Raw genomic sequence first — 27866 nt, forward strand, 5'->3', positions numbered from 1 at the left:
TACAACTGGTCCCACAAAAAACAAGCCCTCATACAGCCATGTCAATGGATAAATCCGTAAAGTGTTGTGATTTTTTTTAAAAGGGGGGAGGAAAAACTGAAAATGGGGGGAAAAAAACCCATGTCCTTAAGGGGTTAATATACAAGTACTTCTGCTATATCTATGATCTGCTTTGTGGCACCTGAAAATGGATATTATTGCGTGTTTCAATTTTCCTTACAGGCTTTATACCTCCATCTGTTCCACCACCCGCTATTCCTCCACCTGCTATGAGCTCAGCTATTCCTACAGGTGAGTAAAGCTGTATTATATATGCCGTATACTGTAGATGTTTGTGAAGAATATCAAAGTGACAACAGCTTTTGCAAAATAAATAGCATTAATCTAAAATGTCTGGACATTTATCTACTACTAATGGCTCGAGAGAATGACGTTTAAAGATCCATTTAGACGGGGCGAATGTCGGGCAATTGATGGCCAACTTTCGTCCCAACTAGTAGCACTGGCTCACTCAGTGGCCAGCAGAGAGGCGGGATTGCTGCAAGAGATTTCTCTCCTCGCGCTCTCCTGCCACTCCCCATTAACTTAACATAGTGGCCGTTCAGTACTGAATGGCTGCTATTTACACTGAGCGATGAGCAATCAGCTCATCGTCCATCGTCCATCGTTTCTGCTGCATAGATGATGGACGATGAGCTGACCGCTCAGTGTAAAAAGCAGCCGTTCAGTACTAAAGGGATGCTATATTAAGTCAATGGAGAAGGGCGGGGGAGCGCGAGGAGAGAAATCTCCTCCAGCCTCCCTGCTGTGAGCCAGTGATATTAGCTCCTGTGCAGCAGCATTAGAGCGAGTATGTGCGGGGATGAGTGTCAGGCATCGTTTGCCCGACATTCGTCCAGTCTAAATGGGCCTTTACTGACTCGGTGTAATTATCCAATTTAGTGTGTGAATACAATTGGGCTACTATTATTTTGCCACCTTCTGCGTTAAATGTCTTACACAGGATAAAGGGTTATCCAACTTTGTGCAAATATATAAATAAAAAGCAGTCATTTATGTAAAACAAAAAAGAAGCAATATTCATGTTCATGATCTCTGTTTACATGCAGGCAGCAGTGACTTTATGTACTGCTGGTTATTGCTACAGCCAATCAGTGGCCACAGCAGTCATGTACTATTGAAAAAACACAAATATCCATCTAGTTCAGCCTGTTTCCGTGCCCCCACGATGATTTCTTTCCAACTGCATAATGGCAGTCAAAATAATCCCTGGATCAACATTTGAAAGTTCCTACTTGACTCCAAGACTCGGATCAACAACCCCGCTGGTTATTTAATGCCTATATCTTGCAGTATCATAGTGCTCTATAAACGCGTCTAGTCCACTTTTTACACTCCTCTATGGATTTTGCCATTACCTCGTCCTCCAGCAGAGAGTTCCATAGTCTCACTGCTCTTGCAGTAAAGATGTTGGTGATGAAACCTTCTTTCCTCTAGAAGTAGCGGATGCCCTCTTGTTGCCGTCATAGTCCTGGGTATAAACAGATCATAGGAGAGATCCTTGTATTGTCCCCTAATGTATTTATACATAGTTAGGGCTCATGCCCACGACCGCAACGGGATCCGCAAGCGGAATACCGCAGTGGAGTCCATCACAGCGCCCCCCTCTCCAAAGACCCCATACTTCCCTCCGGATCCACTGTGCAGCTCCCGCACGAAGCGCTGGCGCGCATGCGCAGTACAGCGCATGACACGCCGGCAATGTCATATGACGCGGTGGGTGGGGGGCGTATTCACACTATACTTCCGCTGTGCTACGCTTTTGCAGCATCTGACTGGCATTGATTGCTCCAGTTTAGTCTACAGTCCACTAGTACCCCCAGGTCTTTTTCCATGTCACTTTTCCCTAGCAGTACCCCATTTAGTGTATATTGGTGACATCTATTTCTCCTGTCCATGTGCATAACCTAACATTTATCAACATTGAAATTCATTTGCCATTTTTCTACCCAAATCCCCAATTTATCTAGGCCATTTGCAGTCGTACCTTGTCCTCAGTTGTGTTAATTATCGTGTATAATTTTGTATCCTCTGCAAATAACGATATTTTACTGTGCAGTCGTTCTATCAGGTCATTGATAAATATATTGAACAGAATGGGGCCTAATACTGAACCCTGTGGCACCCCACTAGCGATAGTGGCCCAATCCGAGTACAAACTATTTATACGGAGCCAGTTCTTCACCTAGCTACACACGCTTTTGCCCAGCCTGAGCTGTCTCATTTTATATATTAACCTATCAGGCCTCTTTCACACGGGTGACAGCGATATTGTAGCTGTGTTCTGCGCGATATCGCTGTGTCTTCTCACTGGGATATTTGGGGGAACGGACTTGAAATATAAGCTCTACCCTGAAAATAAGCCCTGGCTGCATTAACATAAAAAAAATACATCACCTAGCAACTGCTGTCAGGTCCGCTGGGTGGCTTCCCTTGCTTGTAGTTTTCAGCAAGCGCTGCCTGGTTTGGAGGTTATGGGTTTTTTTTTTTTTATGCAGCTAGGGCTTAACTTAGGGCTTTTACAGTAGGACTTTCCACTGTAAAAGTTGCACCGCGCCGTATGAAAGCCACGTTTTGATGCGATGCAACAAAGGAAAGCTCCATAGGGAAACATGGACTACAAAACATTGCAAATTGCGACAATATTTAGCAACCCGCTATTTTTTTTTTCTCACAATGTAACAAAGCATCGCTAATGTGAAGGAACCCATTGGAAAGCATGGGCTTCACATACATGCGATTTGTAGTACTGTCGCATCACGAGAAAATTGCGCGATTTTTTTCGCCTGTGTCAAACTGGCCTTATGCAGCACGGTGTCAAATGCTTTAGAAAAATCCAGATATACAGGATCAGTAGACTCTCCCAGGTCCAGCCTAGAACTTACTTTGTTGTAGAAGCTGATGAAGTTGGTTTTGCATGATTAATCCCTCATGAACCTGTGCTGATGATGAGGGGTTATATCTAGAGATGAGCGAGCACCAAAATGCTCGGGTGCTCGTTACTCGGGACGAAATTATCGCAATGCTCGAGGGTTCGTTTCGAGTAACGAACCCCATTGAAGTCAATGGGCGACCCGAGCATTTTTGTATATCGCCGATGCTCGCTAAGGTTTTCATTTGTGAAAATCTGGGCAATTCAAGAAAGTGATGGGAACGACACAGCAACGGATAGGGCAGGCGAGGGGCTACATGTTGGGCTGCATCTCAAGTTCCCAGGTCCCACTATTAAGCCACAATAGCGGCAAGAGTGCCCCCCCCCCCTCCCAACAACTTTTACTTCTGAAAAGCCCTCATTAGCAATGCATACCTTAGCTAAGCACCACACTACCTACAACAAAGCACAATCACTGCCTGCATGACATTTCGCTGCCACTTCTCCTGGGTTACATGCTGCCCAACCCCTCCACCCCCCACACGACGCAGTGTCCACAGCGCACACCAAAGTGTCCCTGCGCAGCCTTCAGCTGCACTCATGCCACACCACCCTCCTGTCTATTTATAAGTGCGTCTGCCATGAGGAGGAACCGCAGGCACACACTGCAGAGGGTTGGCATGGCTAGGCAGCGACCCTCTTTAAAAGGGGCAGGGCGATAGCCCACAATGCTGTACAGAAGCAATGAGAAATATCCTGTGCCACCGCCATCAGGAGCTGCACACGTGGGCATAGCAATGGGGAACCTATGTGCCACACACTATTCATTCTGTCAAGGTGTCTGCATGCCCCAGTCAGACCGCGTTTTTTTATAAATAGTCACAGGCAGGTACAACTCCGCAATGGGAATTCCGTGTGCACCCACAGCATGGGTGGCTCCCTGGAACCCACCGGCTGTACATAAATGTATCCCATTGCAGTGCCCATCACAGCTGAGGTAACGTCCGATTAAATGCAGGTGGGCTTCGGCCCACACTGCATGCCCCAGTCAGCCTGGGGTTCTTTAGAAGTGGACACATGCAGTTACAACTCCCTGTGGACCCACAGCATGGGTGGCTCCCTGGAACCCACCGGCGGTACATAAATATATCCCATTGCAGTGCCCAGCACAGCTGATGTAACGTCAGCTTTAATGCAGGTGGGCAAAAAATTAATTGGATTACACTGTAGGCGAGGGCCCCAAAAAATTGGTGTACCAACAGTACTAATGTACGTCAGAAAAATTACCCATGCCCAACCAAGAAGGCAGGTGAAACCCATTAATCGCTTTGGTTAATGTGGCTTAATTTGTAACTAGGCCTGGAGGCAGCCCAGTTAAAATAAAAATTGGTTCAGGTGAAAGTTTCAACGCTTTAATGAGCATTGAAACATATAAAAATTGTTTACAAAAATTATATGACTGAGCCTTGTGGGCCTAAGAAAAATTGCCCGTTCGGCGTGATTACGTCAGGTTTCAGGAGGAGGAGCAGGAGGAGGAGGATGAATATTATACACAGATTGATGAAGCTAAAAGGTCCACGTTTTTGATGGTGATAGAGAACAATGCTTCCACCCGCGGGTGCAGCCTACGTATTGTTTAGGTATCGCTGCTGTCCGCTGGTGGAGAAGAGAAGTCTGGGGAAATCCAGGCTTTGTTCATCTTGATGAGTGTAAGTCTGTCGGCACTGTCGGTTGACAGGCGGGTACGCTTATCTGTGATGATTCCCCCAGCCGCACTAAACACCCTCTCTGACAAGACGCTAGCCGCAGGACAAGCAAGCACCTCCAGGGCATACAGCGCGAGTTTAGGCCACGTGTCCAGCTTCGACACCCAGTAGTTGTAGGGGGCAGAGGCGTCACAGAGGACGGTCGTGCGATTGGCTACGTACTCCCTCACCATCCTTTTACAGTGCTCCCGCCGACTCAGCCTTGACTGGGGAGCGGTGACACAGTCTTGCTGGGGAGCCAGAAAGCTGTCAAAGGCCTTAGAGAGTGTTCCCCTGCCTGTGCTGTACATGCTGCCTGATCTCCGCGCCTCCCCTGCTACCTGGCCCTCAGAACTGCGCCTTCTGCCACTAGCGCTGTCGGATGGGAATTTTACCATCAGCTTGTCCGCCAGGGTCCTGTGGTATAGCATCACTCTCGAACCCCTTTCCTCTTCGGGTATGAGAGTGGAAAGGTTCTCCTTATACCGTGGGTCGAGCAGTGTGTACACCCAGTAATCCGTAGTGGCCAGAATGCGTGTAACGCGAGGGTCACGAGAAAGGCATCCTAACATGAAGTCAGCCATGTGTGCCAGGGTACCTGTACGCAACACATGGCTGTCCTCACTAGGAAGATCACTTTCAGGATCCTCCTCCTCCTCTTCCTCAGGCCATACACGCTGAAAGGATGACAGGCAAGCAGCATGGGTACCCTCAGCAGTGGGCCAAGCTGTCTTTTCCCCCTCCTCCTCATCCTCCTCATGCTCCTCCTCCTCAACGCGCTGAGATATAGACAGGAGGGTGCTCTGACTATCCAGCGACATACTGTCTTCCCTTGCCTCTGTTCCGAGCGCAAGGCGTCTGCCTTTATGCTTTGCAGGGAACTTCTCAAGAGGCATAGCAGAGGAATGGTGACGCTAATGATTGCAGCATCGCCGCTCACCATCTGGGTAGACTCCTCAAAGTTTCCAAGGACCTGGCAGATGTCTGCCAACCAGGCCCACTCTTCTGTAAAGAATTGAGGAGGCTGACTCCCACTGCGCCGCCCATGTTGGAGTTGGTATTCCACTATAGCTCTACGCTGCTCATAGAGCCTGGCCAACATGTGGAGCGTAGAGTTCCACCGTGTGGGCACGTCGCACAGCAGTCGGTGCACTGGCAGATGAAACCGATGTTGCAGAGTGGCAGCGTCCGTGTGGGACTTGCGGAAATGTGCGCAGAGCCGGCGCACCTTTCCGAGCAGGTCTGACAAGCGTGGGTAGCTTTTCACAAAGCGCTGAACCACCAAATTAAAGACGTGGGCCAGGCATGGCACGTGCGTGAGGCTGCCGAGCTGCAGAGCCGCCACCAGGTTACGGCCGTTGTCACGACCATGCCCGGTTGGAGGCTCAGCGGCGCAAGCCAGCGGTCGGTCTGCTCTGTCAGACCCTGCAGCAGTTCGTGGGCCGTGTGCCTCTTCTCTCCTAAGCTGAGTAGTTTCAGCACGGCCTGCTGACGCTTGCCCACCGCTGTGCTGCCACGACGCACGACACCGACTGCTGGCGACGTGCTGCTGCTGACACATCTTGATTGCGAGACAGAGGTTGCGTAGGAGGAGGAGAAGGAGGGTGGTTGAGTGGAGGAAGCATACACCGCCGCAGATACCACCACCGAGCTGGGGCCCGCAATTCTGGGGGTGGGTAGGACGTGAGCGGTCCCAGGCTCTGACTCTGTCCCAGCCTCCACTAAATTCATCCAATGTGCAGTCAGGGAGATATAGTGGCCCTGCCCGCCTGTGCTTGTCCACGTGTCCGTTGTTAAGTGGACCTTGGCAGTAACCGCGTTGGTGAGAGCGCGTACAATGTTGCGGGAGACGTGGTCGTGCAGGGCTGGGACGGCACATCGGGAAAAGTAGTGGCGACTGGGAACTGAGTAGCGCGGGGCCACCGCCGCCATCATACCTTTGAAAACCTCCGTTTCCACAACCCTACACGGCAGCAACTCCAGGCTGATCAATTTGGCTATGTGCACGTTTAACGCTTGAGCGTGCGGGTGCGTGGCGGCGTACTTGCGCTTGCGCTCCAACACTTGCGCTAGCGACGGCTGGACGGTGCGCTGAGAGACATTGGTGGATGGGGCCGAGCACAGCGGGGGTGAGGGTGTGGGTGCAGGCCAGGAGACGGTAGTGCCTGTGTCCTGAGAGGGGGGTTGGATCTCAGTGGCAGGTAGGGGTCACAGGAGGAGAGGCAGCGGTGCAAACCGGAGGCGGTGAACGGCCTTCGTCCCACCTTGTGGGGTGCTTGGCTATCATATGTCTGCGCATGCTGGTGGTGGTGAGGCTGGTGGTGGTGGCTCCCCGGCTGATCTTGGCACGACAAAGGTTGCACACCACTGTTCGTCGGTCATCTGCACTCTCAGTGAAAAACTGCCAGACCTTTGAGCACCTTGGCCTCTGCAGGGTGGCATGGCGCGAGGGGGCGCTTTGGGAAACAGTTGGTGGATTATTCGGTCTGGCCCTGCCTCTACCCCTGGCCACCGCACTGCCTCTTCCAACCTGCCCTGCTGCTGCACTTGCCTCCCCCTCTGAAGACCTGTCCTCAGTAGGCGTAGCAAACCAGGTGGGGTCAGTCACCTCATCGTCCTGCTGCTCCTCCCTCGGACTTACTGCAATTACTACTACCTGAGTGATAGACAACTGTGTCTCATCGTCATCGTCCTCCTCACCCACTGAAAGCTCTTGAGACAGTTGCCGGAAGTCCCCAGCCTCATCCCCCGGACCCCGGGAACTTTCCAAAGGTTGGGCATCGGTCACGACAAACTCCTCCGGTGGGAGAGGAACCATTGCTGGCCATTCTGGGCAGGGGCACGGGAACAGTTCCTGGGAGTCTGCCTGCTCCTCAGAATGTGTCATTGTAATGGAGTGAGGAGGCTGGGAGGAAGGAGGAGCAGCAGCCAGAGGATTCAGAGTTGCAGCAGTGGATGGCGCAGAATTTTGGGTGGTCGATAGATTGCTGGATGCACTTTCTGCCATCCATGACAGGACCTGCTCACACTGCTCATTTTCTAATAAAGGTCTACCGCGTGGACCCATTAATTGTGAGATGAATGTGGGGACGCCAGAAACGTGCCTCTCTCCTAATCCCGCAGCAGTCGGCTGCGATACACCTGGACCAGGAGCTCGGCCTGTGCCCACACCCTGACTTGGGCCTCCGCGTCCTCGCCCGCGTCCACGTCCTCTAGGCCTACCCCTACCCCTCAGCATGCTGTATTACCAGTAGTGCAGAAACAGAACGCTGTAATTAAATGTGCCGTTTATTGGCCTGTGGTTGGAGGCTGACTTCCCTTACGGAACGCACAGCAGAGCCAGGAAACAATTTTGCGCACGCCTGTAGTGAGACGTAGGTGCGTATGACTGAGCTAGTGGAATTCACAGCGCAGAAGCAGTCAAGTGGCCAAAGGCCAGTAGTAGGCCTTAAGTATTTTGCTTCTATTTTTTTTAAATGCTGAGCTGATACAGCAGACAGATACTGTAGACAGCGTATAATATTATGTATACTGTTTCCCTCTGGCGGGATGACGGCGCTGATGTAACAGACAGCAGATCCAGGAAACAATTTTGCGCAAGCCTGCTGTAACGCTTAGCTGCGTATTAATTAGGACTACAACCCCCAGCAGATAGATACTGTAGGCAGCGTATAATATTATGTATACTGTTTCCCTCTGGCGGGATGACAGCGCTGATGTAACAGAGACAGCAGATCCAGGAAACAATTTTGCGCAAGCCTGCTGTAACGCTTAGCTGCGTATTAATTAGGACTACAACCCCCAGCAGATAGATACTGTAGGCAGCGTATAATATTATGTATACTGTTTCCCTCTGGCGGGATGACAGCGATCAATTTTTTGGAAAAAGCCCACTGCGTATATAGCCTGAATATCTCTTTTCCTGCCTCAACAGTACTGGCCCTATACTCTGTACAATGACTGCAGACCGGACGCAATGCTCTGCACGCCCGATATACAAAAAAAAAAATGTGCAACACTGCTAAAAGCAGCCTCAACAGTACTGCAGACGGTCAGATGTGGCCCTAAGAAGGACCGTTGGGGTTCTTGAAGCCTAAAATAACTCCTAACGCTCTCCCTATAGCAGTTCCTGCACCAGCAGCACTGTCCCTGATCTCTGTCAGAATGCATCTGTGGCGAGCCGCGGGAGGGGCCGATTTATATACTCGTGTGACACCTGATCTCGCCAGCCACTCACTGCAGGGGGGTGGTATAGGGCTTGAACGTCGCAGGGGGAAGTTGTAATGCCTTCCCTTTCTTTCTATTGGCCAGAAAAGCGCACTAACGTCTCAGAGATGAAAGTGAAAGTAACTCGAACATCGCATGGTGCTCGCCTCTAGTAACGAGCATCTCGAACACGCTATCAAGCTCGGACGAGTACGTTCGCTCATCTCTAGTTATATCGTTGTTTTTCTTGATATATTCCAGGATGGCGTGTCTCAGAAACCCCTAGAATATTTTCCAATTACACTGGCCAACCCAAAAAAATATTTTGGAATGTTTCCTTAACTTCATGAGTCAAATCTTGTCTAATTTTGTGTTATTGAAGTGAGACTTATCAATCTGTAGTTGCCATGCTCTCTTCTTGACCCCTTTTTGTATTTTGGAATCACATTGACAATACGCTAATCCAGTGGTACCACTCAATAGACTCCCTAAATATAAGAAATGGCGGTCTATCTATCATGTCACTTAATTTCCTTAGAACCCTTGGGTGTATTCCATCTGGGCCCGGCAATTTGCTGACTTTAATCTTTTTTAGCCGACTCTGCACTTCCTCCTGCATTTCTCCTCTTGAATACATTTGTGAAACAACTTTTTAATAGTTTTGCTTTCCCTTTCCCTATCATCTTCTATGGTTTCTCCTGCATTATTTGTTGAAGGGCAGTTCTCTCAGTGCAAATCCTTTTATGTATTTGAAAAATAGTTTAGGATTATTTTTCTGTCTTTGGCAATCAGTCTCTCTGTCTCCTCCTTGGCAGTTTTTATCTTTTCCTTACATAATTTGTTTTTTTTCTTTGTATGTTTTTAGCGCTTTTTCACTGCCTTCTTGTTTTAGTAATTTAAACACTTCCTTTTTTTCACTTATTGCCCTCCTTACAGTCTTGTTGAGCCACATTGGTTTCCTTCTAGCTGTAGATTTTATTTTTGATGGGTATGAACTGCTCACATGAGGCATTTAGGATGTTTTTAAACTTCTCTCATTTGTCGCCTGTACTGTTATTTTTGAGGGCAGTGTCCCATTTAATGTTGCCTATATTAATTCTGAGCTGATCAAATTTTGCTTTACCAAAGTTCAGTTTAGTCGCTCCCTGATAAGGCTTCTTATTGATTGACAACTGGAAATTAATTATATCGTGGTCACTATTTCCCAAGTGTCCCTCAACCTGCACCCCTATAATTCTATCCGGTCTGTTTGTTAATAATAAGCTCAGAATGGCCCTCCCTCTAGTTGGCTTCCGGCATCATGTGATTATAGTAAATATGTTGGACTGCAGAAGGCGACATCTTGAAAACTTGGCGAGCGTGGCATAAAATGCAAAGAAAAAGCTGCAGATTTTGCACAAAAAAGGCGTGTGCGTAAATGTGCCAATTCTATGGCATAAAAAGTCACAAATGCTTTGATAAATTGCACCCACTGAGTGCATACAGATAACATTCAACAAATTCTGTAGTTGCAAAAAAAAATTGTTAACTTTTCCACTACCTAAATGTATATCAAAATAGGGACGGTATTGTGTTTAATCTCTTAGTGACACGGCATATTTTGACCAAAGGATGCAACAATTTTTTGGGGATATTCATTCTGTCAATTTGGCCTTATGAGGGCTTGTTATGTGTATGCCAAACTGTAGTTTTTTTGGTACAATTTTTGGGTGCATATAATGTACAACTTTTATGAATCTTTGCTTTTTTTTAACAGCGTTAATAATGCAGTATAGATAACATGACAAATATATTCTATAGGTTCCTAAAATTAACACAGTACCAACATTATTATAATTTTTTTTTAGCTTTTTCCACTTTTGCACATTAAAAACAAATTGTTGTTTTTTTTTTTGTAGATTTTTTCTACATCGCTGCATTTTCATAACTTTTTTAACTTTTTCCTGGACAGAGCTTTTTGAGGGCTTTCTTTTGCGTGACAAGCTGCAGTATTTATTGGTAACATTTTGGGGTACATACAAACTTTTGATCACTTTTGTCGCGTTTCCGGGCAGCTTCATACAGCCATAATTTGCTGCCTGCACAAGAGAGTCGTGCGGCACGCAGCAAGTATGCTATGACATTGCGTACTTGCTGTGTGCCGCTAATCACCATGTATTATCTTGATGTGTATGTGCGCATAATACGCTCCAAGATAGAACATGCTGCGATGTTTATTGTGTGAGAGGCAACATGGGAGCCTATGGCAGATTGTTACAGCATATTGTGTGCACAAAACCCATGCAGGTAATACACTGTCACCATAAGCTCGTTTGACGGAGCCCTCAGGATAATGCAGTAAATGCTGAAGACTGACAAAGTGACAAGGCATCTATAATTCTTGTTTACTTTTGTCTGTCATTTATACCCTGCTTCCACGAAAATAAGCTCTACCCTGATATTTGGGGATTTCTGAGAAGGGTTGAAATTAGAAATGAGCGAGTATACTCGCTAAGGCACTTTACTCGAGCGAGTAGTGCCTTAGCCGAGTATCTCCTCGCTCGCCTCTAAAGATGCGGGGTACGGGGGAGAGCGGGGAGGAACGGAGGGGAGATCTCTCTCTCTCCCCCCTGCTCCCCGCCGCAACTCACCTGTCACCCGCAGCGGCCCCCGAATCTTTAGAGACGAGCTTGGAGATACTCGGCTAAGGCACTACTCGCTCGAGTAGAGTGCCTTAGCGAGTATACTCGCTCATCTCTAGTTGAAATATAAACTCTCCCCCAAAAATAAGCCCTAGCTGCATTACATTAAGAAAAAAGCAATACATTACCTAGCAGGCTCAGTCCACGTCTCTTCCGCTGCTCTTTGGAGCTCCAGCAGGCTTCCTGCATTCCTCAGATGCCCACAGAAGATCTATTCCTGGTTACGGAATTCATAAATCCCGCCTCCAGGAAGCAATGGCTCTGATTGTCTGAGCAGCACTCGAAAACCAATCAGTGCAGTGCTCGATGAACCAATGCGATGGCTGTGATTGCTACATCCAGCGCTGCATTAATTGGCTGAGCAGCGCTCGAGAACCAATCAATGCAGCGCTGGATATACCAATCACAGCCATCGCGTCGGTTTTAGAACACTGCTCAGCCAATCAATGCAGAGCTTGATTAACCAATCACAGCCTTCACTATCTGGAGCAGCAGAAGGGACGTGAACCAAGCCTGCTAGGTAAGTATAATAAGACGTCCACCACCTCTTTTGGTGCAAAAATTACTATAAGACTGGGTCTTATTTTCGGGGAAACATGGTAGGTTTAGTATTTCTTTAGCAGCTAACCTAATGCAGGTTACAGTAGCCACGGGCAAGAGACTATCGGAGGTGGGGACCCTAGTCGTCAATGACAGCTGTATGCGTCAAAGGTTGAAACATCCTCTTCTGATCAACATTTATTCTTCACAGTGCTTAAGTAATTTAACCCCTTCCCACTATATGACATACATTTACGTCATGCAGCTTCGGGGTATGTATGAAGGGAGGTCGCGGGGTGACCTCTCTTCATACAGCGCGGGCGGTAGCTATTTATTACAGCTGACACCCCCCGGGCAATAGCTGCCATCAGCCCCGCGGCCAATCGCGGCTATTAACCCTTTAAATGCCATTGTCAATTGTCACAGCAGCATTTAAATTCCCCAAACGATTACATCATACTACAGGAGCGATAAAAGCATTGCATGTTGTGGTCCCCTAGGGGGGGCTAAAAAGTAAAAATTAGATCAATAGTTTTACTAATTGTAAAAAAAATTTTTTTAAAGTAATAAAAGTTTGAAGCACACCCCTTTTGCCATATCTATAACAAAAAATAAAAATCCTAAAACAAAAATACATATTTGGTATTGCCCCGTCTGTAAAAGTCCGATCTATCAAAGTAGCACATTATTTACCCAGCACGGTGAACGTCCTCCAAAAAAATAAAAATAAAGAGTGCCAGAAATGCACTTTTTCAGTCACCCTGTTTCCCAGAAAAAATTCAATAAAAATTGATGAAAAAGTCGCATGTATTCTGAAATGGTACCAATGTAAACTACAGGATGTCTCACAAAAAATGAGCCCTTGTACAACTCCGTCGACGGAAAAATAAAAAAGGGCGCGCCGAAGATGGTGGCAGATAGTAATTTAAACAAAAATGTATTTAAAAAAAAAAAAGTAGTACAGCAAAAAAAAAAGCTATACAAGTTTGCTATCGGTAGAAACAAGACACACTGAAAGATAACAGAATGTGGTTTTTTTTTCATTTTATTCCACTTAGAATTTTTAAAACGTTTTTCAGTACACTATATGGCACATTAAATAGCACCATTGAAAAATACAACTCGTCCCGCAAAACCGAAAGTTAAAAATGTTAAAAGTTTGTCAGGTGTCTGTTCTTATTCTAGTACTATAAAAGATTCATAAAAGTTAGTTATAGATAGAGATGAGCGAGTATACTCGCTAAGGCACATTACTCGAGCGAGTAGTGCCTTAGCCGAGTATCTTCCCGCTCGTCTCTAAAGATTCAGCGGGGAGGAACGGAGGTGAGATCTCTCTCTCCCCACCGCAACTCACCTGTCACCTGCGCCGGCCCCCGCATCTTTAGAGACGAGCGGGAAGATACTTGGCTAAGGCGCTGCTCGCGCAAGCAACCTGTTACGTAGTGAATAGAGCCCATTGGGTTTATTCACAACTGCATATTTTTCACACAACTCAAAAATGCAGCATGTCTTATCTTGGTGCATATTACACACCGTAATCACCCATTATACGCAGGAAACCTACACACAGAATCAGTGGAATTGCCTGCCTTTTTTTTTTGTATGCTTATGAAAAGACTATGCAAGGCAATGGTGTGTTTCAGCCCCTGAATACACTGTGTATTCACGGACCGAAATACATATACATCCATGTGAATGTACCCTAAACATGGCATTCTGAGTACAAACAGGTTCATGTAAACATTTAACCCATTCCAATCCAATTTGTATCGTGGTTTTCCTAGGGGGCTTACTCTTTTTCTGCTGTTATACAACGGCGCTATATGCTGGCTAAAGCCAGTACTGCATGAGGTGACACGTTGGAGAGACTCCGACAGCAGATAGGCTGGCAATAAACAGTAAGAGGATTTTCTTCATAAATCTTTTTTTGATACTTTACAGCTCTGGTTCCTCGACTTAACATGTCTACAGATAGCATTAAAGAAGTGTCATATAGTGGTTTGATGCTGCCTATACCATCCGTTGTAACCACTTCAGCATCTGTTTTTAACCCTGCCTCGAGCTCTCAAGCAGACCACGAAGACAAAAGACATCCTGCAGACAGTATCGGTGAAATAACTGCTGCCAGTTGTAAGTCTGCATAAATGTTTTTATTGTACAGTACCTGCTTAACTGGCTTTTTGCATATTTTACTCCTTTTCATCATTGTTTAGAATCATTGGTCAGCAATGAACATTTTGTTAAGAATTATTCTGTCCAAAATTCTGTGCTGATGCATTTTTACATTTATTTCAGTATTGCTGTTTTTTCTTAGAGCCCTTTATCTCCTTCATAAAAACTGTCCATATAGAAAGTAAAATTGTGAACTACTTTGCCAACGTTGCACTTTATTCCAGCATGTCAGTGCCAGACTATACTATACCAGGGTCAAAGTGGAAGCCACTGCTCTGATCCCTGTGTAGTGGCCAGCACTTGTAATTGCAGGCACAGCCCTCATTGAAATCAATAGGACCCCTGCCTGCACTTTCAAGTGGCTTGCACTCCAACCCTAGTGTATTCTGGCTGTTTTGTAAAACCCCTTTAATTATTGAAGGCAGAGTATAAATAATATACAGTAAGCTCTTTGGCTTCTTCTTGTGACATCTTCAAGCAACATAAAAATGGTAAATCAGCATAAAATATTAGACCTAAAAATCTGCATGATGGTAAAGGGTGTCTATTGTTTCTTCAACATACTGAATTATGTTTTTCTTTTCTTTTCCAGCAACACAAAGTACAGTTGCTAGCAGTACTGGGATCTTAGGAGTGCAACCACAATCTGCTCTTACAGCGCCTATTCCACCTTTGACTATGGCCGGAAGATTAGCAGCCATGCCTTTTTTGGATATTCGTCCTGGGTTACTTCACCAACCAACCACAGCGAGATTTGCTTTAATAACTCCAGCAATGCCTCCACCACCACCAAGGAGCATGCTTCCTCCAGCACTTATTGACACTGCTGTACATTCTCTTCCTTTTGCACAAGGAGAGATTTTTCCTCGTCCCACTATTCCATCTAGACTAAATAATGATAATGCTCCACTTCAAGAAGAAGGTGTCACAGTTCAGAGCAGTAACATTCAACAAGAAGGAGATCAAGACTACCGCTTCCCTCGCATAGAGAATCGTGAAACTGTTAGTCAATCTTCAGGAGGTGAACAGAAAAAAGAGGGTATGACATTGGTTGCTAGCCAGGAAAATGAAGGTGGGAGCTCTGGTGAGGACATTGATATTAGTATTAGACATATAGAAGATGACCATGAACCACAGGACATGGCTGTTGTTGATCCTTGTGAGAGTCAGGAGAAACTTGTTACAGGATCTATTGTAGGGCAGTTATCTCCAGGATGTTCACATAAGGGTATAAGAGAAGTTGAAATGCATTCTCTTGAAAGTTTGTCAGGTCCTCACCTTCCTTCTTATGAAAGCAAGCTAAAAAATATTCCTGATCCTCATGAGGTTCCAACAAGGCCACAGTTAGACTCTCGGCAACATTTTCGCAGCCCTCCTGCTGATTTATTACTGCCCTTTGGGAGACATCCACTTGAGATTAGAGAAACTTTTGGTAGACCACCACTGGAAGGTAGAGATCATTTTGGGCGACTTCCACCAGACGGAAGGGATCACCTTGGCAGACCCCCTATGGATGGTAGAGATCACTATGGACGCCCAATCTTAGAGGGTAGAAACTCCTTTGGACGTTTACCAATAGATGGTAGAGACATTTTTGGAAGACCACCTGTAGATATGAGGGATCAATTTGGAAGACTGTCTTCAGATATTGGCAGAAGGGAACAGTTTCCTCCAGATAAACCATGGGGGCATAGAGGAGATTTTGATGAAAGACCACACCTTCCTTTCCCAGGTTTTAGTGGCCCGAAGAGCTTCCCAGATGATAGACCTCGTCATGGAAATTATTGGCATGAGCCAAGGAATATGGCAGGTTGGAGTAGAGGATTTGAATCTGATGCACACAGGGATTATGATGACCGCCGTCGCTCTTGGGAAAGACAACGGGATAGGGATGATCGAGATTTTGGTTTCCGCAGAGAAATGAATGGCAACCGATTTGGAAGAGAGAGACAATCAAGCAACTGGATGCCACCTCAGCCACAAATATTTGAATATTTCCCAGAAGCTACTGCCATGAAGGAAAAAGCTGATGAGGCGCCTCAGGTTAATGGTGAAATGTCAGAGACTGGTAGTCAACAACAAACTGTTAAAAATGCAAATGATCCTGAACTGTGTGAAGGGGAAACCCCTGACAAAATGAATGAAGAAAAAGATGCCATGGAAGCTGAAGTAAAGAGTCAACCAGTGGTTGAAAGCACAGAAACTGAGGGGACATAATCATCACTCAGTAGGTAAAGATACCTTTTGTAAAGTTGTCATCTCTAAGTGATAGATAAATGGCTGACTGGCCCTTATTAGTTTGCCTATTGTCAGCCTGACTTAAGTTAATCTAATATAACTGTTCACGTTTCACTTAATAACTGTACGACTGACTTGTATAGACTGCTCTTAATCGGAACATGATAGGTAGAGATTTTTTATTTTAAAATAATTAGGAATCACAAATGTTGCCCCACGTGCTTTTATCATCAGTTGAAGTATTTGTGAAATGTCCAGCAAAAAGACTTCCTATGGAAGAATTACAAATTTTTACAGCTTTTGGTGGGTTGAATGTTGGGACTGGCTGCATTTCAGGCTGCTGCTGATTTTTAAAGTCTAGGTACAGCTGTGATTCTTTTTATGTTCCTGCAAATTGGTTTAAAATTAGTCTTTGGCAGATCGCAGTACTAGGATGCAAAAGTGAAGGAAGACATGATAAGGTTTGTAAAGTCAACACCATAATCCATGTAATAACACAAAGTTAAGTGTCTGTGATTTGTTTCTTGTACTGCAGTGAGTAAAAAAACAAACAAACAAAAAAAAAACCTGAAAAGTATGTTTAATGTTGGGTGCATTTTGTTTTTAGATCCTAATAAAACATTTGTTTGGTAACAGTGTTCCAGGTATTGTATTTTTTTTAACTTGCTATGTGATAATTTTAGCATTGGTTAATCATTCCCATGTTGCTAATGCGACATGAAAATGGTTTAATTGCTTCCATTTCCATCAGTGTGATACACATGATTAATGACTGCAGAAAGGAATAGAAGGATTTAGCAACTTGATTTTTTTTTCTTGATAAACCTTTTACCTGAGAATTTTTTATTTTTGGAGCACAATTATGGAGAAACAATGATATGTCGGGATTTAATTGCTGTTAGTCCTTTCTAAAGTACACTTCTTGTGCAAAGATATTTCAGGCATCAGAGAAATTGCCTTGACAGCAATATCTTATTTATTTATTACTTTTTTTAACAAGAAAAAATGCAGAATAAGTGGATGTCGTAAGACTGTTGTGCGAAAGCTATAGCAGGAACTGTTGCATAATAGTTACCTTTTACAGCGTTTAATTTGTCGTCCAACTTCAGGCATATTTAGCAAAAACTGTCTAGTAGAAAAGCTGGCTTAGTTACCCAAAGCACCCAATCTGAGCTATGCTTTCATGTCTGAAACTGATCTGTAAAAAGAAAGCTGAACTATGATTGGTTGCAATGATGAAATGTTCCCCATCTTAATTTTTTTCCCACAGATAGCCATGTTTTTTCACTATTATCTGTTCAACTGTATTGTGGAGTGAGATTTGCAACTTTTTTTTTATTGGTTCTACATATTTGCAACTATATATTTATTGCTCCAACACATCTAAAATGAAAAATAAAAAGCTTTGCAAAAGTAGTCTTTATGCAGATTGATGTACGTCCCTGGTAACAAATTACAGTTTGGTAACAATGTGTAGTCTGAACCTGTAGTCACATTACCCTCTATCGATAACCCCACCTACAGAATGTGTGCTGGAAAGACATAGAGAGAATATGTAGGATCAGACTACACAGAGTATATTTGTAATTTGTTAGTATCGAGGCACATACACTAGCTCTGCATAGGAGCTCTATACAATAGGACCGTTCAATGAAGACTGTTAGGCCGCCTGCAGACGGGCGGGTCGGATCCGGCGGCGAGAATTCTCGCCGCGGGACCCGACCCCAGTGCCTGCAGGGAGGAGCGCGTACTCACCCGCGCCCGGCGGCCCCGGCTCTTTCATGTGCCGGCTGACGGGCAGCCGGCGCATGCGCACACCGGAGCCGGCGGCTGGGTGAGTGACATTTCTGTGCGAGGCTCTGCAAGCCCCGCACAGAAATAGGACATGCCGCGGTTTGTTTGCCGCGCGACATTTTGCGCGGCCAACCCGCGGCCGTCTGCATAGGAGTGCATATTGTAATGCACTCCTATGCAGGCTTTCAGTGGTGGAAATCCCGCCGCGGGATTTCCGCCCGTGTGCAGGCGGCCTTAATTTGTTTTGTGTTGATTTTAGATGCATTAGCTTTATGAAAAAAAAGTTTCCATAGCTTTTAAAGTAACATAGCATAGGCATTCAAAATCTAATTGTGAATGCAGTAAAAGACACTTTTAAAGAGCTTTACCAAAGATAGAAGTTGACCATATTTGGTATGTAGGTTTCAAATGCCATAAAAGACTTGTCAGTAGAGAACCTACTTCTAAAGCCTTCACTAGTACCATGGATGAAGAACCTTTATTGCCTTCATTTTCCTCCTGATGTAGCACTCGTCCGTGACCAGGCTCTGTGTTGTGAATGGAAAGAAGTCAGAGAGGAGAAGGCAGTAGAAGCCACACCAGTCAGACACTGCTAGCATATCTGATAGATATTAGAAGAACCCCTTAACAAGCATTTGTAATTCTTTTTGAGGGTAAAACACTATACATAAAATATGGATTTAGATGACCCTTTAAGTGTACTGTGTGGACCATTTATTGTTGGCTAACTGAAAATATATAATGTGGGATAATATTTAGTGAGCAGTGGTGTCATCTACTATATACAACATAGTGTGTAAGACCAAAAAAAGACAAATGTTCAGCCTATTACCCACGCCCAATGTGGATCCAGAGGAAGGCAAAAAAACAGCAACAATGAGTTAGAAGTCAATTTTCCCCATTTAGGGGAAAGAAACTCCCCCATCACTCCAATCTGGCAGTCGGTATAATTCCCGGATCACCGACCTTTCTGAGTAATCAGTGATATAACATTTATTATTCGAACGCTCAAGAAAAGTGTCCAGGTCCCTCTTACACTCTGCTCTTGAATTTGCCATCACCACATCCTCAGGCAGAGAGTTCCAAAGTCTCACTGCCCCTAGGTAAAGAACCCCCTTCTATGTCAGTGTAGAAACCTCTAGATGCAGAGGATGCCCTTTTGTTACAGTCACAGTCCTAGATATAAACACACCATGGGAGAGATCTCTGTACTGACTCCTGATATATCTATACATACGTATATTATTAGAGCTCCCCCTTGTTGCATTCCTGGGTATAAATAGATGATGGGAAAGATCTCTGTACCAACCCCTGATATCTTTATACATAGTTATTAGGTCGCCCCTCAGCCCTCTTTTCTCGTCCGTATCATTGGGGGCCACAGCCTAGACCATGGGATATAGCCACTGCCCTAGGAGGCGACACTAAGCAAAGAAGTGTTAGCTCCTCCCCCCTGGCTATATCCCCCCTGCAGGCACTCAGCTAATTAGTCTTTAGCTTAGTGTCTGCTAGGAGGCAGACGTGGCTATACGCGGGAATCCGGGGAGTCGGGGCTTTTCCCTGGTTCTACTGGCCTCCCGGGGGAGACGCATGCAGGGGGTGTCTCCACCACTACTGCGGCGTCTCACCCAGTGAAGAAAAAGGGGCCCGACCATGCAATGCGCATCTGAGTCGGTTACCCGCCAGCCATAGGGGGCTGGAGTAGCGCACTGTTTGACGGTGACGCATAGGGGGCAGCACTGCTGGAGCGGTCGACGTGCAGACAGGCTGTGGCCCCCGGACAAGACACCCCGTTTGGGACTCCGTACTGGCAGCGGCGGCAGCAACGTTCCGGGCAATGCAGGATACCTTATGGAGCATCAGGACGGCAGCAGCAGCAGCTCTCCCGGGCAGGGGCAGAAGCGAGGCAGGTTGCAGGACGCCAGGGCGCCGGCCGGCAGGCCACTACCGGGCGCGGCGCTCCGGGGGGCGGAGCACCGGCGTCACGGCCGGGAAACGTCACTTCCGGGTCGCGGGCGTGCTTCCCGGGCAGGCCACGCCCCCTCCGACCGTGGCAAGTTTAAAAGGGGCAGCAAGACAGAGGACTGGCCGCTCTCAGCAGCTGGACACCTCGTTCTGTCTGCACTTCTGAGTCCAGCACTGCGCAGCCCTCTGAAGCATACAGCAGCACATAGGCATTCAGCCGTCCAGCCATCCATCCAGCCCTGCAGTTCTGCAGTTTCCTTGTCTGCTACGGAGAAAGCACCCGGACAGCAGCAGCACCTCCTGTCTCGGGCACCAGCAGCTGTAACAGCGCCGCAGCAGTCCCTGCCACAACACCTGCCGGGTCACCAACGCTGCGAGATCGTGTGGTGGACCCGCGTCGACTCCCGACAGCATCCAAGCGTCAGGACCAGAGGCTCCACCTGGACCGGGGGAACCGCGGAAACAGCTGCTAGACCGGGTAAGCCCTGCCCAAGGCAGTCACTTCGCGGTGTTGTCCCCTCGCCCTCCCCATTCCCCCCTGCAGGCATTCCTGTAATAGTACGTAGCTTCCCTGCTACCTGGAAGTTGTTTTCTTTTGCCATGTCTGACCCTAGATCAGAGGGTTCCAGCCCGGCCAAGGGGAGGGTGAAGCATTACGCTTGCACTACCTGCAGCGTTAAATTTGCTTGCGGTCAGGTCGACCCCCGCTGCGCTAGATGTGCTACGGCACGCTCAACTCCAGGGACCCGGTGCCCCCCGCCGCCCCTGTGGAGCCAGGGCCCGAACCCCAATGGGCGAGGTCCCTGGCCGCTGCCGTTTCTGGCTTGGCCACATCCTCTGCGGCGATTTTACGCCGGTTAGAGCCCAGCTCAGACGCGTCCTCCTCGGAATATGTACAAGGGAAGGCACGCAAAAGAAGGAGGTCCCGTAGCAGCGAGGACACTCCCCGTAGATCACTTCACACCAGGAGGTCGTCTAGATCCTCCAATTCCAGACAGACCAGAGACTCTCATGGCTCTCATGGGTCCCGGGAGTCCGTGCATACTTACCACAGATCAAGGCATTCTTCACGGTCCCGGTATTCTGCGAGGTCGGCCCGGGCTCACCATGGGTCCCCTCGAGCGTCTTGCTCACGGGCGTTCTATGACACGGCCCAAACGGCAGGCGAGAGCAGCGGGTCTGAAGACTACAACCACTCTGCGGGCTCGTCGGTGTCAGAGCTAGACGAGGAACAAGTGTCGCGCCTAGCCAGTCTAATGGACAGCCTGGTAATATCCATAAGAGAAACCCTCCAGGTTACGGAGGAAACAGTAGAGACGGCTCCTTCCACAGTGTCGTTTAGGCGGCAGAAGAGATCACGACAGGTCTTCCCAGACCATCCGGATTTTTCGGAGGTCCTTAATAAGGAATGGCAGAACCTGGACAAAAAATTTAGGCAACCCGGGAAAACTTGGGAAATTACATACCCATTCCCAGGGGGTCTGAAAAAGGGTTGGGCGGTACCTCCGGTAGTCGACCCACCAGTGTCACGACTATGTAGAAGCACAGCATTGCCAACAGCCGAAATAGCAACGCTGGCTAATCCGCAAGACAGGAAGCTGGATACATTGGCAAAAACAGTTTTCCAGGCCACAGGCACTGCCTTGCAGCCAATTTTTGCGGCTGCATGGGTCAGTAAGGCGTCTATAGCCTGGGCCAAACAGTTACGGAGAGACATTGTAGCAGGCGCTCCACCGAGCGAGTTGCTCGAACTGACAGACAATGTCATACAGGCAAACAAGTTTGTATGCGCAGCACAACTAGACGCAGCCAAGTTCGTGGCCCGGGCGTCCGCCGCATCAGTCGCGGCAAGGAGAACTCTCTGGCTGAAAAGCTGGTCAGCGGATACAGCGTCCAAGATGACGCTAACAAGATTGCCATTCGAAGGAAACAGGCTATTTGGGCCTAAACTGGATGACATGATAAAGGACGCCACAGGCGGCAAGAGCACGTCATTACCACAAATGCTGGCAAGAAAGGAGAAGGTTCCACTAAAAAGGAAACCGTTTTTTAGATCCTTTCGGCGTTTTTCGTCCCGCCCGGGGTCGGGGCAGTGGTCCCAGCCTATGAGAACCCCGACGGACGCAAAGAGGGGCCCCTCTTTCAAAACAAGACAAACATGGCGATCCCGACCCGGAACATCTAAAACGGCGGGATCAAAGAGCGCGGCATGAGACGCTGCCCCCACCCAGTGTCACCAGGGTGGGGGGCAGACTCTCCCAACTTCGGGAGACATGGGGGAGGCGCGTGAGCAACAAGTGGGTGCACGAGATTGTGACATCCGGGTACGCAATCGAATTAACGACTCTCCCACGGAATTCGTTCTGCAGGTCCAGAGTGCCTACCACCCCGGAAGGAGTAGCCAACCTACAGCAGGCAGTGCAGAATCTTCTGGCACAGGGGGTTGTGAAACCGGTGCCGGAGGCACAGGAGAGGCAAGGATTCTACTCGAATCTTTTTCTTGTACCCAAAAAGGACGGCAGAGTGAGGCCGGTTTTGGATTTAAGGAGGTTAAATCAATTCATCAAAACAAAACATTTCCGGATGGAGTCAATCAAGTCCGTGATAACCTCCATGCAGCCGGGGGAATTTCTGTCCTCAATAGATATCAAGGACGCCTATCTCCATATCCCGATTCGGGAAACACATCAAAAATTCCTTCGTTTCGAAACACAGGGAAGGCATTTTCAATTTACGGCACTGCCATTCGGCCTGTCTACCTCTCCAAGAGTTTTTACGAAGGTACTAGTAGCAGTGATGGCGCTACTCCATGCGGAAGGTATATCGGCCATTCCATACCTGGACGACATACTAATAAAAGCACCGTCGTGGGACGACAACATCAGAAGTCTACGCATCACGATAAAAGCTCTAGAAGAATTCGGCTGGATAGTGAACCACGAAAAGTCATGCCTAATACCGACACGACGCTTGGAGTTTTTAGGCATGATATTCGATACCAGCCAGCACCGGGTCATGCTACCTCAAGCAAAGGCAGACAAGCTCCGGCAGGGTGTCCAGTCCCTAATGCAGGGGAAACCGCTAACCATCAGACACTGCATGGCTATCCTGGGCCAGATGGTGGCAGCATTTGAGGCGATGCCCTTCGCCCAGTTTCGGTCAAGGAAGCTACAACACCTGATATTGTCACGCTGGAATGGGTCCCGGCTGTCCCTGGAACAGCAAATCCAGATAACCCCGCAAGTCCAAGGGTCGCTGAAGTGGTGGCTGAAACCGGGGAGGCTTCAGGCGGGTCGGCCCTTGGGCCCAAGGCGATGGATAGTGGTGACGACAGACGTCAGCCTTTCGGGTTGGGGCGGAACACTGGGGGACCAGTCTGTTCAAGGAGTTTGGTCTCAAAGAGAAACAAGGCTGCATATAAACATCCTAGAATTGCGGGCCATCTACCTGACTCTCCGACACTTCGGGCCCAGTCTCAAGAGAAAAAATGTACGCATCCAGACGGACAACACCACAGCGGTGGCCTATGTCAACCGGCAAGGAGGTACACGGAGCGCGTCGGTAATGAGCGAGGTGGCAGGCATACTAACATGGGCGGAGAAGCATCTGAGCTCAATATCCGCGGTCTACATTCCCGGAGTAGAAAACTGGGTGGCGGATTACCTAAGCCGGGAAAGAGTAGATCCCGGCGAATGGGGTCTGCACCCAGAAGTTTTTCAGACGATATGCCGGAAATGGGGCACACCAGACGTGGACCTCATGGCGTCCCGACTAAACTACAAATTACGTCCATTTGTGTCACGAGCGCGGGATCCACAGGCAGTGGCAACAGATGCGCTGACCATTCCGTGGGGTGGAGTACAAACTTTTATACCTATTCCCGCCAATCCCTCTCATACCGAGGATCCTAGGGAAAATCAAGCAGGAAGGGCGACCAGCGATATTAATAGCGCCAGACTGGCCAAGAAGAAGCTGGTACGCGACCATCATAGGAAATGCTGTTCGACACACCGTGGCATCTTCCGGAGCAAAGAGACCTGCTATCCCAGGGACCTTTTCTACACCCGGATTCCAAGTCTCTACATTTGACGGCCTGGCCATTGAAACCGAGGTGTTGAGAAGAAAAGGTTATTCGGAGAAAGTTATTCAGACAATGATACGGGCCAGAAAACCAGCCTCATCAGCAATTTATTATAGATTCTGGAAGCGCTTCTTCACCTGGTGTGAGGAGAGGCGGGTACAACCTGTGCAGTTTTCAGTGGCCAGAATTCTTGCATTCCTACAATCGGGCCTCGAAATAGGATTAAGGGTAGGTTCGCTGAGGGGACAGGTGTCGGCATTAACGATACTGTTCCAAAGACCAATCGCAAATAGGATGGCTGTACGTACATTCCTGCAAGGAGTCGCCCATACGACGCCCCCGTTTAAACCCCCGATCCAAACTTGGGATCTTAATCTCGTGTTGGACACTATTACAGACCAACCGTTTGAGCCGCTGAAGGAAATTTCTATGCGACTACTCACCTGGAAGGTGGTATTCCTCGTCGCTATCACGTCGATCTGTAGGGCCTCGGAACTGGCGGCTTTGTCTATACAGACGCCACATATGACCTTCCACCAGGACAAAGCGGTACTAAGACCATCACCCGAGTTTCTGCCAAAAGTAGTCTCGCAGTTTCATATTAATGAAGAAATTGTCTTGCCTTCTTTTTGTCCAGATCCAGTACACAAAAAGGAAAAAGTGCTGCACCATCTGGACGTAGTAAGGGCGCTGAGGATCTATGTGAAAAGAACAAGGGAATTTCGTAAGACCGACACCCTCTTCATTATTCCGGAGGAGACCCGAAGGGGCTTGGCAGCCTCAAAAGTCACCCTATCGAAATGGATAAGGTCCCTGATAACAGAGGCGTATCGCGCCTCAGGACGCTCGCCGCCATTTCGGGTTACGGCCCACTCCACACGGGCGGTAGGGGCTTCCTGGGCAGTCCGTCACAGAGCTTCAGCCCTTCAGGTGTGTAAGGCAGCCACCTGGACTTCCTTACATACGTTCTCAAAATTTTATAAAGTCCACATAGCTGCATCATCTGACGCCGCTCTTGGCCGTAAGATCTTGCAGGCGGCGGTCGTTGACCGCACAGCCGAACTTTGAATGCCCACCCAATATATTGTTTCGGGACTGCTTGTGGACGTCCCATGGTCTAGGCTGTGGCCCCCAATGATACGGACGAGAAACAGATATTTTTGGTATAACTTACCATAAAATCTCTTTCTCGTCGCGTTCATTGGGGGCCACAGCACCCACCCCTTATTATTTAGGCGGTTGCTGGAACTTTCTGTTCTTCGGTCATTGTTTGGCGAAAAATTACGCCAAAGATATGTATTTTGGTATGTATGAAACATAGTATGTATAATTTTACTACCACTGGCTTCCTACTGCTTGCAGACAGACTAATTAGCTGAGTGCCTGCAGGGGGATATAGCCAGGGGGGAGGAGCTAACACTTCTTTGCTTAGTGTCGCCTCCTAGGGCATTGGCTATATCCCATGGTCTAGGCTGTGGCCCCCAATGAACGCGACGAGAAAGAGATTTTACGGTAAGTTATACCAAAAATATCTGTTTTTCTTAACTAAATAACCCCAATTTTGATAACCTCTCTTGATATTGTAGTCCATCCATTCTGTTTATAACTTTAGTTGCCCACCTTTCTACATGCTCAAGCTCTGATATGTTCTTATTGAGCACCGGTGCCCAAAACTGTCCATAATAATCCATGTGTGGTCTGACCAGTGACTGGTAAAGAGGAAGAACAATGTTCTCATCATGCGCCCCTAGGCCTCTTTTGATGCACCCAATGATCCTATTTGCCATGACAGCAGCTGCCTGACATTGGTTGCTCCAGTTAAGCTTACAGTTAACTAAAATCTCCAAGTCCTTTTTCATGTTTAGGGTCAGTTTAATGGCCCATTTACATGTAACTATTATCGCTCAAAATTCTTTCTAACGAATCTGAGCGATAATCATTCAGTGCAAATGCACAAAAATCGCTCACTATTCATTTGCAATTTGTTAAGCTGACTTTTCAGTCAGCTTAAAAAACTTTGTTGGCTCACTGGCTTCTCATCCTGTGTAGATGCTCCCTGCTCAGGGCTTTTCATTGGAGTGGAAGTGCTAAGTGAGAAGCAGACGAGAGCCCCGCGAGAAGGCTGGGAAGGACATACAGTGGTCCGATAACTGAAGCGTTGCAAGCTGTCAGAGCAGCTCTTAGTCATAGCATAAGAACATGGCACACCCGCTCAGTTTAAAAGGAAACATACAACCAATAAACAAAAAAGTAATCGTGATTAAGCAGAAAAAAAGGAGATTAACTCTAAGGCCTCATGTCCACGGGGAAACTCAGGCCCGCTCCGGATTCTCCATGGAGAATCTGCAGCGGGTCCCTCCTGCCCCGCGGACATGAGGGCTGAAAATAAGAATTTAAAAGAATTAACTCACCCGCAGCGGACCGGAAGATCTTCTCTTCCTCACGGCCGGATCTTCTTTTTCGGCCGGCGGATGAACTCGGCACGTCGTCGGCGTGCCGCGCGCATGCACCCGGCACATCCGCCGAGCCAAAGCAAGAAAGATCCGGCCGTGAGGAAGAGAAGATCTTCCAGTCCGCTGCGGGTGAGTTAATTCTTTTAAATTCTTATTTTAGGTCTCACGCGGATCCGGACGGCTTCCATAGGCTTCAATAGAAGCCCGCGGGAGACCTGCACGAAAATGGAGCATGGTCCAGATTTTTTCATGCTCCATTTTTTTAAAAATCCCTTTTATTGACCATCCGCGGGTATTTATCTACCCGCGGGTGGTCAATGCATCCCTATGGGGTGCGGATCTGCGCGCGGGAGAAGAGTTAAAATCCGCTGCGGATTTTAATTCTTCTTTTGCACGTGGACATGAGGCCTTAGTTGTGCAAAATCAGGTCAAATCTCTCTTTTCATACTTACCATTGGGGGACACAGCTGAAGATCGTGGGTATAGCTATTGCCACAAGGAGGCGGATGCTAAGCAAAAAAAGTGTTAGCTCCTCCTACAGCCTATACCCCTCCTGCAGGCACCAAGCTAATCCGTTTTAGCTTAATGTCTGTAGGAGGCAGACCTGTTTTGCTCGCTGGTCTCTAGGATCCAGGGAATACAGGGAGGCAGAACTCTACCTGTTAACCAGTTGGGGAGGGCGAACAGAACAGACTTAACTGTTTTGTTGACTGACCTGTCCTCAGAAGAAAAGGAGCGATGTTCAAGCTTTAACGTAAATGTGACCCACCAGCCATAATGTCCTCACTTTTACTAGAGCACTCGCTTCCTCTCTAAAGGCAGGCAAGTGCAGGGGGGATATTGCTGAAACTGGTGAGCCCTTCTACTTCTTTCTCATCTGAGGGGTAAGTATATCCTGGAGAGATAAATATCTATTTCCACAGGGGACACCCAGTACCACTATAGTAGTGATTTCCTTGTTCACCTTGCCAGGGGCAGCACATGTATAATATATAAGGTCCTTTCCAGCACTTATATCTTCTCACTGCCGGCCGCATAAGATCGGTGCTTCCCACCTCG

The 27866-nt window shown here is 47.6% G+C and overlaps 1 protein-coding gene across 4 annotated transcripts in view; it reads left to right on the forward strand.

Annotated features, from left to right (window-relative positions):
• The window catches only part of SCAF8 (SR-related CTD associated factor 8), a 585772-nt gene that overhangs the window by 146394 nt on the left and 411512 nt on the right, over positions 1 to 27866 (forward strand). For 2 of the 4 annotated variants that reach the window (XM_066596059.1, XM_066596058.1), the window contains exons 19-21: positions 223 to 291; positions 14046 to 14234; positions 14869 to 16507. In XM_066596059.1, the coding sequence (XP_066452156.1) occupies positions 223 to 291; positions 14046 to 14234; positions 14869 to 16493 (1883 nt within the window). In that variant the 3' untranslated portion in view covers positions 16494 to 16507. Of the gene's footprint in view, positions 1 to 222; positions 292 to 14045; positions 14235 to 14868; positions 17153 to 27866 lie in introns of those variants that run through there. The other 2 variants (XM_066596057.1, XM_066596060.1) reach the window with 1 other exon arrangement.

Source organism: Eleutherodactylus coqui, chromosome 3 (genome assembly GCF_035609145.1).
Source record: "Eleutherodactylus coqui strain aEleCoq1 chromosome 3, aEleCoq1.hap1, whole genome shotgun sequence".
Classification (NCBI taxonomy): domain Eukaryota; kingdom Metazoa; phylum Chordata; class Amphibia; order Anura; family Eleutherodactylidae; genus Eleutherodactylus; species Eleutherodactylus coqui.